The following is a 12006-nucleotide window of genomic DNA, read 5'->3' on the forward strand; positions in this document are numbered from 1 at the left end:
ATACATATACACACTCATGATATTTGGGTGCTTTAGGCTCAATTTCCTGCAGCTTTCTGGGCAACATTTTGGGGAAATTTTATTTATTTATTCATTTATTTGTCTCATTTATATTGCCACTCATCTTACAAAAAGTGACTCTAGAAAATGATAGTCCCAAGGTCATCCATCTGATGTTTGTTTGTTTTTTTGCCTAAAACAGACTCAGAGTCTCCCATTTTCTATTCCGATGCTTTTAAACACTACACCAAATTCCTTCTCAGATACAAGATACAATCTTCAAATCTGTCTTCTTTCAGATATACCCAACCACAACCTCTATATTTTTCCCCCAATTTATTTATTTAAAAGACTTAGACGGCTCTCCATCGTATATGCTGTAATTCTGGGCAATTTACAAAACAGCAATAAAGGTTATAAGAAAAAGAATAGTCAACATTTTAAATTACTCATTTTTCTCTGTACATATCGACATCTTTACTATTCCCAATGTGTTTATGCTGTTGTCACATTACAAAGCCTGCTAAAATTCTCTTGAACTAACTCCCATAACCACATTCTCTTGGTATGAAAATCTACGTCAACAGCCTCAATGATATTTCAAGCATGGAATGATGGCTTATGGCTGGTATTCCTAAGGATTAGAGCAATTCGTAAACAGAATTAGAAGCCCTACAGTACTCTATTGCTTTACAGGATTATTCAGTGTTAGTTTGTTTATTTAATCAAATCTATAATCCACCTCAGTTGCAGTCACAACTCTAAGGACCATACAAAATCTAAAATATTGAAGAAATAATAATAAAGGAGAATTACTAGAATCACTTCTACTAAGAAAACAACAGGAGCAATTATAACACCACAGAAAACATAGATCAGAAAGCAGGATGAGAGTCCAAAGCCTGCTGAAATAACAATGTCTTCAAGGCTTTGCAGAAACAGTACAGTATCAGAATCACAAGGATTTCCAAGTGCAGCCACACAGAAAGCCCATCTTTAAGACTTGCAAGATGACATTGCTTTACCAATAGGACATAGAGTAAGCCAACCCTACAAAAAGAGGTTGCAGAAAGAACAGCAGAGAGACAATCCAATAAATATCTGGACTTAAGCCATGTAGGGAGAGCCAGTTTGTTGCAGTGGTTAAGGTACCAGGCTTAAAAACAGGAGATTATACCGTAAATTTTAGTCCCACCTTAGGCAGACAAGCAGATGGGTAACTTTGGGCCACTCATTCTCTCAACCCTAGAAAGAAGGCAAAGACTCCCCAAAAGCTTGCCAAGAAAACTGCAAGAGCTAGTCCAAGCAGTCACCAGGAGTCAACATTCATTTCAAGGCATAAAAAAGAAAAATAAGCTATGTACGATTTTATAGATCAAGGGTCTCCAACCCCCGGTCCGTGGACCGGTCCAGAAACTGGTCCATGCAAACAAGCGAAGCCCCATTTGCGGGATGCAGGCAGCATGAGAAACCATGCCCCCTCTGGTCCGTGGAAAACCCTCTCTCCATGGAACCAGTCCCTGGTGTTCAAAAGGTTGGGGGTCTAGAAGTCAGTGGCAGTCAGTGAAGCTCATGAAGCACTGGTGTTACTGCTCGTAGCACTGCATTCTAGAGCAAAGCAAGGACCTTGAATTCAATCTTAACAAAACAATATTGACTCAATGAATCAATTCATTGAGCCAGTGTACCTGACTCAACAGTATTAACTATGAAAGGAATATAGATGTCCTAGTGCAGGGGTCTCCAACCTTGGCAACTTTTAAGACTTGTGGACTTCAACTCCCAGTATTCCCTGTCCTAGTGGACCACCACTTAAGTGTGAGCCAGCAGTATGCTGCCGCTGCCAAAAAAGCCAATGCAAACCTAGGCTACATCAATAGAAGGATAGCGTCAAGACAATGAGAATTGATAGTACCGCTTTACACAGTACTGGTGAGACCATACTTGGAATACTGCTTCTAATTCTGGTCACCATGATAAAAAAAAAAAAGTTGAGACATTGGAAAGTGTGCAGAGACGACCAACACAGGGGTCTGGAGGCTAAATCATACAATGAATGGTTGAGGGACCTATGTCTAGCCCAGGGGTAGGCAACCTTGGCTCTTTTATGACTCGTGGACTTCAACTCCCAGAATTCCTGAGCCAGCTTGGCTGGCTCAGGAATTCTGGGAGTTGAAGTCCACGAGTCATAAAAGAGCCAAGGTTGCCTACCCCTGGGCTAGCCTATCAAAGAGAAGGATGGGGGGCAGGGACATGATAGTTGCCTTCCAGTACTTGAGAGGCTATCACAGAGAAGATGGGATTGACTTATTGTCTAGGGCACCAGAGGGCAGGAGAAGTAGTAATGGGTGGAAGCTTACCAAAGAGAGATACAACCTAGAAGTAAGGAGAAATTTTATGACAGTGAGAGCAATAAATCGATGGAATAGCTTGCCTCCTGGGACTGTGTGGGTATGCCATCATTAGAGGTTTTCAAAAATAGCCCGGACAACCATTTGCCTGGGATGTGTAAGGCTCCTGCCTTGAGCAGGGGGTTGGACTAGAAGACCTCTGAGGTCCCTTCCAATCCTATTATTCTATGACTGAAACTAACCTGAGGAAAGCAGTAAAACTACTGAAACACAATGCTCCCAAATCCTGGGATTAGTCTACAAGTAGCTTGGCAGACACTATCAGAACCATTCTTCCACACTTACCATGCTGTCAGGGGCTTACCATACTGAGCAATAAATGCAGCACACCTGGATTCTGAAATGACACCTTTAGAATAATTAGATCTCCAGAAAAAAAACCCACATTGTTCTAAGAAATACGTACATCGTGTACATTTTGTTATCAATTTTAACAACCAACCATGGATAATAATTTTTAAGGAGTCAGGAAATAATTGTTTAAAACACCAAAAGTAAGTTAATTTTAAAATGTATATGCAAACCTTGAAAACTTTTTTTTGTCAGTTCAGATTATGCCATGATCTTACAGTGTTTTCAGTTAAGGCACATGTTTTTAGTTTGCATTCCTATATTCCTCAGCCCCTTTTAGCTTTTCCTCAATAGTTCCATAGCTGTTTGAAGACAAAAATCCTAGTACTGTACATGATTAATTAAAGAAGAAGGGATTTGCTTACCAAGCAAGTTAAGTCTGCTTAAGCCACTGTATTCTATGTGTTCCTGCATTCCTTTCTATAAATACTTCAACTACTACAACTTTATCTTGCTTCGCTTCACAAAATTTCTGAGAACGTTGTTCTTTTTTCTCACATGCAAGCTTCTAAGCTGGTTGGGGTAAGTCAACCTATAAGCTTCATAACTTACTAAGGATTTTGATTCAAGAGTTCTATTCTGACATTTTCACAATTAAAATGCCTCTCATTGTCAGGCAGAGAAAAGCCTCTGAGCCACATTTGAATGTTGAATGAAAAAGTACTTGAAAATATTTTTATAAGCTACATCTATATGGGAAGAGGCCCCTAGGCAAACCCCAACTCAAGGAAATTTGAAAACTGTTCTAACTTTTTAGCTGGATTCACCTGTATCATATGGTTAAAGATAGCAATTATTTAAGTGAAATGTTAAAAAAACAAAAAACAAAACTTAGATACTGTACATTTGGGAATTTCATTCTATTTGGTTAGGTACCGGTATTTAAGATTACTGTAAAGCAGTTTGCATCAGGCTCATATCTTCCAGATGTGATGTTTTTTTAATTTATTCAGTCCTGCCTCCTGTTCGGGGAACACTCACATTATTAGAACAAACACAACTATAATTCCAAGCCACCATGGTTTATTTCCATGTAATTTGTGCATTCTGGCAGTAGTCTGAATACTTCTGCAAAGCAGCAGCTTGGGGAAGGATACTCTAAATTATTTTTCATATTGTATTGATGCAGTGACAGATTAAGGCAAAAACAAAAGTTCACTCAAACATTACCAATTTTCTACCTTTGGAGCTTTGGGGTCTCCAATCCTAACCTTTTTTAAACTAACAGGTTATAATTAGAAGCTACTGTTTATGATTTTACCGATGTGTTTTTATTTTTAAATGATGAAATGTTGGAATATAAATTTAATATTGCATCATGGTGAGGGGATGTATGAATTGTTAGCAAACATGCAATCACCAATAGACCCATACAGGTAGTCCTCAATTTACAACCATTTGTTTAGTGATCATTCAAAGTTACAACAGCACTGAAAAAAGTGACTTATGACTGTTTTTCACACTTACAACCATTGCAGCATCCCCATGGTCACATGATCAAAATTTGGACACTTGGCAACTGGCGTGGATTATTTACGGTTGCAGAGTCATGCGATGACATTTTGCGACCTTCTGACAAGCAAAGTCAACGGGGGAAGCCAGATTCATTTAACAACAGTGTTGTTAACTTTAACACTGCAATGATTCTCTTAATTGTGGCAAGAAAGGTTGTAAAATGGAGCAAAATTCACTTGAGAACTGTCTTGCTTAGTGATGGAAATTTTGGGCTCAGCTGTGATCATAAGCCAAGGACTATCTGTAAACTAGACAGAAATTGCACTGTTGCTATTAGAGTACCAATACTATATTTCTCTTTTCTCAACAGTATCCAATAATTTATCTTTAAAACTTTTTAAACCACCCAATAGCTGATGCTCGTTTAACTAGGTAACATAACTTTACCATATACCAGTGATGGCGAACCTTTTAGAGACCGAGTGCCCAAAAACTGGCCCCGCCCCCACTCCACCCCCTGCCCTGCCGCCGCTCTGCCCCCCATCCCCCGCCCTGCCTGCCCACAGGACCACTCACCGCCTCCAGGGCCCGCCGCAGATCGCCCAGGCAGCCTAGCAGCGCTATGGCGGCCACACCCTCTGCCTGCGCCCTGCAGCATCAACTGCATGATGGGGTGTGAGGGCAGACTCTTGTCTACACTGCCTGGCTGCCATATCCTTGGCTGCACTGCTCCATGTGGGCCACGCTCGGGTGTGACTCTCCTTCAGGGGGGCTGCTGGAGAGGAGGGGGTCGCAGGGGGAGGCAAGGCTGGGGCAACGGCACGTGTGCCCACAGAGAGGGCTCCGAGTGCCGCCTCTGGCACCCGTGCCATAGGTTTGCCACCACTGCCATATACCAACTTTCTTTCACTGGACCAGCTCTCTGTAACCAATACTAAAGATTCATACCAGGCAATGACACTGTTAAGCATTAGGATTCACTCCGCACAATAGGGTGGCCAGAAAAGGAGTAGTTTATTGAAATCCTGTGGTCTCTGTAATTGCTAATTATAGCTCCACTAGAATAGATGCTTACAATATATTTATTGTAATTTATTTTTAAAATAATTCAAGGATACAATTAAGAGCAAAGGTTCTGCTTAGAATGTCTCAGGACTGTATTCTATGCAAAACTACAAAAGATAATTGGAAAACAAAGAATTTGCTTATCATTTAAACCAGGAGTAGTCAACCTTGGCTCTTTTATGACTCGTGGACTTCAATTCCCAGAATTCCTGAGCCAGCTTAGCTGGCTCAGGAATTCTGGGAGTTGAAGTCCACAAGTCATAAAAGAGCCAAGGTTGACTACCCCTGATTTAAACTGTCATCAGTTTAAAACCAATCTCTGCATCAAAATACAGATGGGACCTTACTATGTTTTTAGACATCCATTCAGAAGAAATTGCTGTCTCTTTTTGTGATTACACAATTTTTCCAATAACCTACTTCAGCGACAGAGGCGTGGGAATCTTGTGCTACAGTAAACCATTTCAAGGGAACAAATTTACTAGTTAAATAATTATAACCAAAATATTTTTTGAAAAACAAAGTGGACAGCAATTTAGAATAACCTAGGGTTAATATGAGTAGACAGACACAATTCTTGGGAAACACATATATTGCTTAATTTATTACTTTAAAAGATAACGCTGATTCATTTGATCTGACAGGTCAATGGGTCTCTCTTTTCTATATGCACAAGCCATTATAGTGGCTATGACAGCTACAAACAAATAGCAGTAAAGTGGAGCAATACTAAACTGAATATTTCTTTTTCAACATTTTGTCTGAAAAGAAAGAAGGGAATCAACACCTACAGCATCTACTTGGTCCTTTTTAAAGCAGTGGCACTTTTTTCCTGGATTCATGAAATATCTACTTTAAAGAGTTGTGGGTAAGTACTATATTTTGTATTGTACTAAGTCTTGTATTCTCTTCAGTACTTTGTTTGGAACAGAATCCAGTACTATGCAGTCCTAGTATTTGTACTAAAGCTAGGCAAGTTATTTTAGAGGGTTCTGAGCACTCCACCAGACCTGGTCAATGAAGCAAATGTTCCAAAGCATTCCCACAACTCTCCAATGTTTGAAATCCTACCAAATGATTTATATAAGCCTAATTCATACTTTCTTCTATGGCGATCAGGGTGGTTTTACATAAGGTTCACAGGTAGTCTATTTTCCAAGTACTTAGACCGCCAGATTGCCTTTCCCACATTGCAGCTTTAGTTTCCTTGAACAATGTTAACACACCTTCAGGTCATTCAAATATACACATTGGCTCTGATCCTGAAACCATATAGCATGCTTTCTATATTAATGTCATATTGGATGTAATCATTGTTAAAAAAAAAACAGGCAGCATTTAGAATATAATTTTCTCTTTTCCATTAGTTCAGGGGTATCAAACTGCCGGTCCACGGACTGGATGCATCACACAGAAGCCGCACCCACCCTAGCTCCAGCAAGGGGGGAAAAATCACAATATGTCATGACATGTCAAGTGATGCGGCGAGTTTGACACCTCTGCATTAGTTTGTAATAAAGCATGGGCAATAAACAAGAAGCTGATTCATTTCCCCGCTTCATTTTAGCTTTTTTCTGTTTTACATACATTACTAATATTTTCCTGCAATTTTTCAATAGTTCAGACACCTAAAAAGAGTTCTACACAATGAGACTTTTAATATAGGTTTAGTGTCCAACAGATTTCCTACTTATTAATATGAACAGGCTCTGGCCTGATGCTTAAAAAATAAATTCATATCATAATCTACAGGAAAATGAAGTTGCAAATATATTTTTTGTGCTACTACTGCTAACACTACACATAAGCACCATACAAAAGATCAGTAAAATTATTTGCAAAACAAACAAGTACTCTCTCACACTTGCCTTCATTGTTTAAGTCACTTTGTAGAGTATAATATACAATGTACTGTGTATGTAGAGGGGAAACTACTTGGATCAACCACCCTCTCTAGATCTCAGGCTCAGAAGTATGTGCACCAGAAACAACACCTATTTGTTTCAGAATATTTTTCAGGTTGACAAGCTGTCATGTGCTGAACTACCTGTTCTTTATTTTGTGTACACAAACATAAAGTGCAGTTAGTGCAACTGTTAACTCCTTACGCTGTATCTCTGAGAATGTAAAAGAGAGAGAAAACATAGGGTTTCCCCAGTCTGTCCCAACTGCATTTCAGCTTCGGCGACATCTCTCCACCCTCAAAATCCAGAGTCAATCATTTATATTCCAATCCTACACAACAGAAACAAATCCCCCCCAACACACATATACTCAGTGTTTGTGAAGAAATTAGAATTTCTTTGAAAGCTTTTTCAGCACCTGTCCCTGCATAAAAAAGCTTAAGGAAAGGTCATCAATTTCTTATTGGATTTGGAAATACGTAGAAGTAGCAAAAGTTTCCACTGCTTTCCAGTGTCTCAAAAACCCACCAGAAAGATGGGATTCCATCCTTCCAGCTCAGACATGTCAAACACAAGGCGGATGCGGCCCGCGACGTGATTTCATATGGCCCGCAAAGCCATCCTTGAAACAGTGAGGGAATGGCCCCCGCTGCCTTGGCCCTGGCTGCCTTGGCCCCGGCCGGCCAGGAGCCAATGTACAATTTTGTGGTGGCCATCTATGCTGAAACGCATTCAATCTTAGCTCCACAAGGCCATCTGGAAACAGCGAGGAACCAGCCCCTGCCGCATCGGCCCCGTCCCCTGGGTGCATGCTGGGGAGGTGTCACTCTTTGTGAGGAATGAAGAAATGCACTATCGCCTGGAAGTGGCCAGCAAATGGCCCTCGCCTACTTCACATACCCGGCTTGATGGGCTCCAGGGGAGAGGTTTCGGCAGGCTCTTCCAGTGGACCATGCCTTGGCGCTTGCCCTGGTCCCACCCCCTTCTGCCAAAGACCCTCAGATCTGTCCCACTCCTGCCCAGGCCCCCACAGGCCCCCTTGACGCGAACGATGTAGAGCTGGCCATGCCCACCCAGTAGGCCACACCCACTCCAGCCATGCCCACCCAGTAGGCCATGCCCACCCTGGCCACACCTACCCCCCCAGGACAACAGCAATGCTGATGCGGCCCTCAGTGAAATTGAGTTTGACACCCCTGTTCTAGCTTCTCAGTGCAGAAATCCCTAATACCTTCCAGTAAGTTTCAAAAGCAACACTTGGAAGCAGAAGCAGCTAATGTGGATCCTCAGAGGGGTTCCTATAAGGTTTCTGTACTTCTGTCAGCTGTGCAATTCAAATTTTCTGCACTGCTATCAAGCAGCCTGGCAATTTAAGCAGGAATATACCTCTGAGTAAATAGGTATTTTGCTTATGGCATTTGTACTTTAGCGTAACAAGCAAGCACTCGCCCTCTAAATAAGTTAGACATTCATAATATTAAAATTCAATAGGTGTTCTTAACAAGAAATTCACAATAGTAACATCACACACACATTCCACAAATACTTATGATATTTGCACAACCACTTGCTTTGCAGTTCTTGTCTTCTTAACTGATGGGAGACTGAAACTGGCCCGCATATATCCCCAATAAAAAAGAACAGTATGTCGGAGTACTGAAAAACTCAGCCAAATGGGAAAATGCAATGAAAATAATATTGGCCTTCATGCAAAGAAGTAACAATTTATATGTACTATGCACAAAATATATATTACATTCTTTTAGTTAAATTATTGCTAAATTATAACAGTTGCATTACAATATTATTCTAAAATATTTTCTTCCACTATCCTACTTCTAGATGTCCTCTATTATCCTCCCCCCTCAAGATTTAAGGGCATGTGAAATAGTTTAGATGGAATTTGCATGAAACTTATCAACTTTGAAATAATGTTTGGATTTAAATTCTCCAATGAACCAAAAAGAACGTTTCACGCTTCCTTGTTACACAGCATTTGTTTTAGCTTTCCATAGCTCTCCCCAAGACCAACCAAGGAAGATAAACACAGAAATCTAACACTCTTGTGCACTTCTTTGCACTAAATTATCTGTACAGTAAGCCAAAAATAGTTTATGGTTATAATTAGCACACCTGTTTGCTCCATTAACATGCAAATACATTTTCTTGTTCAGAGACTGCACGAGAGATTTCCCAGTCCTTGTAAAATATGACATTAAATCCATACAACTACTCAAGTTTGTTTTCAAGGTGCACAAGGAAGGCACTATCTTTCAACACTTAGAAGTCCAACAATAAGCCTTTTTTTATCAAGTTTGGCTGACTTGTCCTTTCCAGAGCTAAGGTGTATTGTTTTACCCAAGATAATAGGAACGCTTTGTAAGGTGAATTACTCTTCCACCAGCACAGCATACCATACTCACATTCCTCTCTGCCAAGGGTTGCTAACTTATCTTTGCTTTCAAACTGACCTTTTTTTTCTTCCCCCAATCTTTTTATTATTATTATTATTATTATTATTATTATTATTATTATTATTATTATTATTATTATTATTATTATTATTTTTTATTATTATTATTATTATTATTATTATTTTTTATTATTATTATTATTATTATTATTATTATTATTATTATTATTATTATTATTATTATTTAAATTTATATACCACCCTATCTCCCTTACGGGACTCAGGGCGGTGAACAGGCAATAATAAAAGTCACAGTAAATATTACATAAAAGCCTGCTCTAAAAATATAAAACCCCTAACAAAACCCAATCAAAACTATGCCAGGCCGGCCGCATGGAACAGATGAGTTTTCAGGGCTAGGCAGAAGAGGCGCAGGGTCCGCAATTGTACGTAGGTCGGCGGGGGGGGGGCAGGTCATTCCAGAGGGCAGGAGCTGCCACAGAGAAGGCTCTCCCCCTGGGGGTCACATTGGCTGGCCGAGGGTACCCTTTTTTTATAATCACCTTTTAATAATCACTCCCCCCCCCAAAAAAAACCAGGAGAATGGCAACACAGGGGCAGATTTCAGGGCATTCACAATCATTCCTTCCCAGTTTCCACATCTCCCAGAAAACTGAACCCTACTAAAGGAATAAGGAGCAAGTAATCCAGCTGACTTTGCAACCAAGTTTCGGGTCTTCGTATTTTGGGCTTTTCAAGCAAGGTGCACAATACAACTGTATGCATGTTTATCCAGAAACCCAGCGTCTTTATTATGAGACGCTCTCCTCTAAAGTTCAGCCAGACTTCAGCCATTCCCAGTCAAACCACCGCCAAGGCAGAGGAGACGGCTCCTGGGCCCTCCCAAGGGCGGCTGGTCACCGTCTCCCACAGGTCCATCATCCCCAAATCTGCCCTAGGTGAAGCCCCGATCTTTTAGCCAGGTAAGTTTTGTTTTTGTTTTTTTAAAGGAGGGGGGGGCAGTAAGTAGGGTTGCCAGGTCTGCTTCCAAAAAAATAGCGGACAAGCGGGGGGGGGGGTTTAAGTAGTAAAGTAGACTGTACAGCTTTAGATTACGTACCATTTCATCCTAAAGCTTTTGAATAAAAAAAAAATGTCCACTATTTTGTGAAAAAAAAAATAGTGAACGTAATGTGAAAAAAGCGGACCGTCCACTCCAATAGTGGACACCTGGCAAGCCTAGCAGTAAGAGGTGGAGGAGGAACAGGAGAGCCACTTACCCCCTGTTGAACTTCGCGGATCTGCTAAACCGAAAAAAACTTCCTTTTGGAAAAAAAGCAGGAAGGAGAGCGGGTGCTTACCTGGAAAGAGCCACGTCGCTCGAGGCCGAGCAGGTCTGACCGTCCATTTCTCTTTAAGACGACTATGCGCTCCAGGTCGAAGTCCGGCGGAGGGCGGAATGCAAACTACGCCTACTCCCCGCAGGGCGCGAAGGAAACCGCCTGGGTCTCAGCTCCCTGGCGACCGGCCGCCCGCCCGCTCCCCGCCTCACCTGTCTGGAGCTGCTGGAGGCGGCCGAAAAGCTTAGACTTTGGCGGTGCTGCTGCTGGTTTCTCGCCGCTTCGGCGTCTCTGAAAGGAGACTCCCCATTCTCCCCTCTTCTCCTCCTCCCCCCGCCCCCTTCTCCAAGTTGCGAGGCGCTTCTTAACACCGGTTGCCCGGCTGAGGCGCTTCTCCTCCTCCTTCGCGGAGTTCAGCGGGAGCCGGGCGCAGCGCGCCTACGAGGGATGGGGAGGCCGCTTTTGAAACCACACCTTGGAAAACTTCGCCGGGAAGGGAGGCGGGGAGAGGGGGAAAAAGAAAAAAAGAAAAAGAATCCCGGCTGCAACGCGGAGCTTTCCCGGCTCCGAACGCCAGAGGGAAACCGCGCTTTCCTGCAGAGCGAGAGCAGCACTCCCTGTGGAGCGCTCCTCCACCGCCTCTTCTTCCAAGGCTTGGGGGGGGGGGGTTGTGTGGAGGGTGGCGGGAGAGTAAAGACTCCCTGGCTTCTTCCCCGTTTCCCTTTCTGCGACCTGCCCGCCTTCCTCGAGCTGCCTTTCGCCCGGCGAAGCGCTGGAGCAGCTGTTTTTTCCCGTGAGAGGCTGCAGCTGCCCGTTCCCGCCGCCGGGGGCGGAAAGGGGGGCCCGCGAGAGACACAGCCGGACCGAGGAGAGCCTTACAGGTGGGGGGGGGGGTGGAGAGAAGCGCGGATCGCTTCGGGCGTCTGAAGAGGTTAATCGTGTTAACGTTTCGCACGGCCCTTTCCAAATCCGCCTCCGTGCAGAGGGATCCGCGTCTGGGAAGAAGCGGCTTGGCCTCCTCGGCAGCGGCTTGCCGCCTTCAAGACATACCGGGGTGAAGGTGCCGC

General features: G+C 42.7%; 1 protein-coding gene across 1 annotated transcript in view; it reads right to left on the reverse strand.

Annotated features, from left to right (window-relative positions):
• Positions 1–11260, reverse strand: part of LOC107295147 (cordon-bleu protein-like 1) — a gene marked incomplete at its 3' end in the record, with an annotated part of 72877 nt that extends 61617 nt beyond the window's left edge. Inside the window, 1 exon segment of the mRNA XM_015824446.1 lies at positions 10961–11260. Within this exon segment, the coding sequence (XP_015679932.1) occupies positions 10961–11007 (47 nt within the window).
• Positions 11261–12006: the final 746 nt, after the last annotated feature.

Source organism: Protobothrops mucrosquamatus, unplaced genomic scaffold, assembly GCF_001527695.2.
Source record: "Protobothrops mucrosquamatus isolate PMUCROS unplaced genomic scaffold, P.Mucros_1.0 scaffold2237, whole genome shotgun sequence".
Taxonomy (NCBI): Eukaryota; Metazoa; Chordata; class Lepidosauria; order Squamata; family Viperidae; genus Protobothrops; species Protobothrops mucrosquamatus.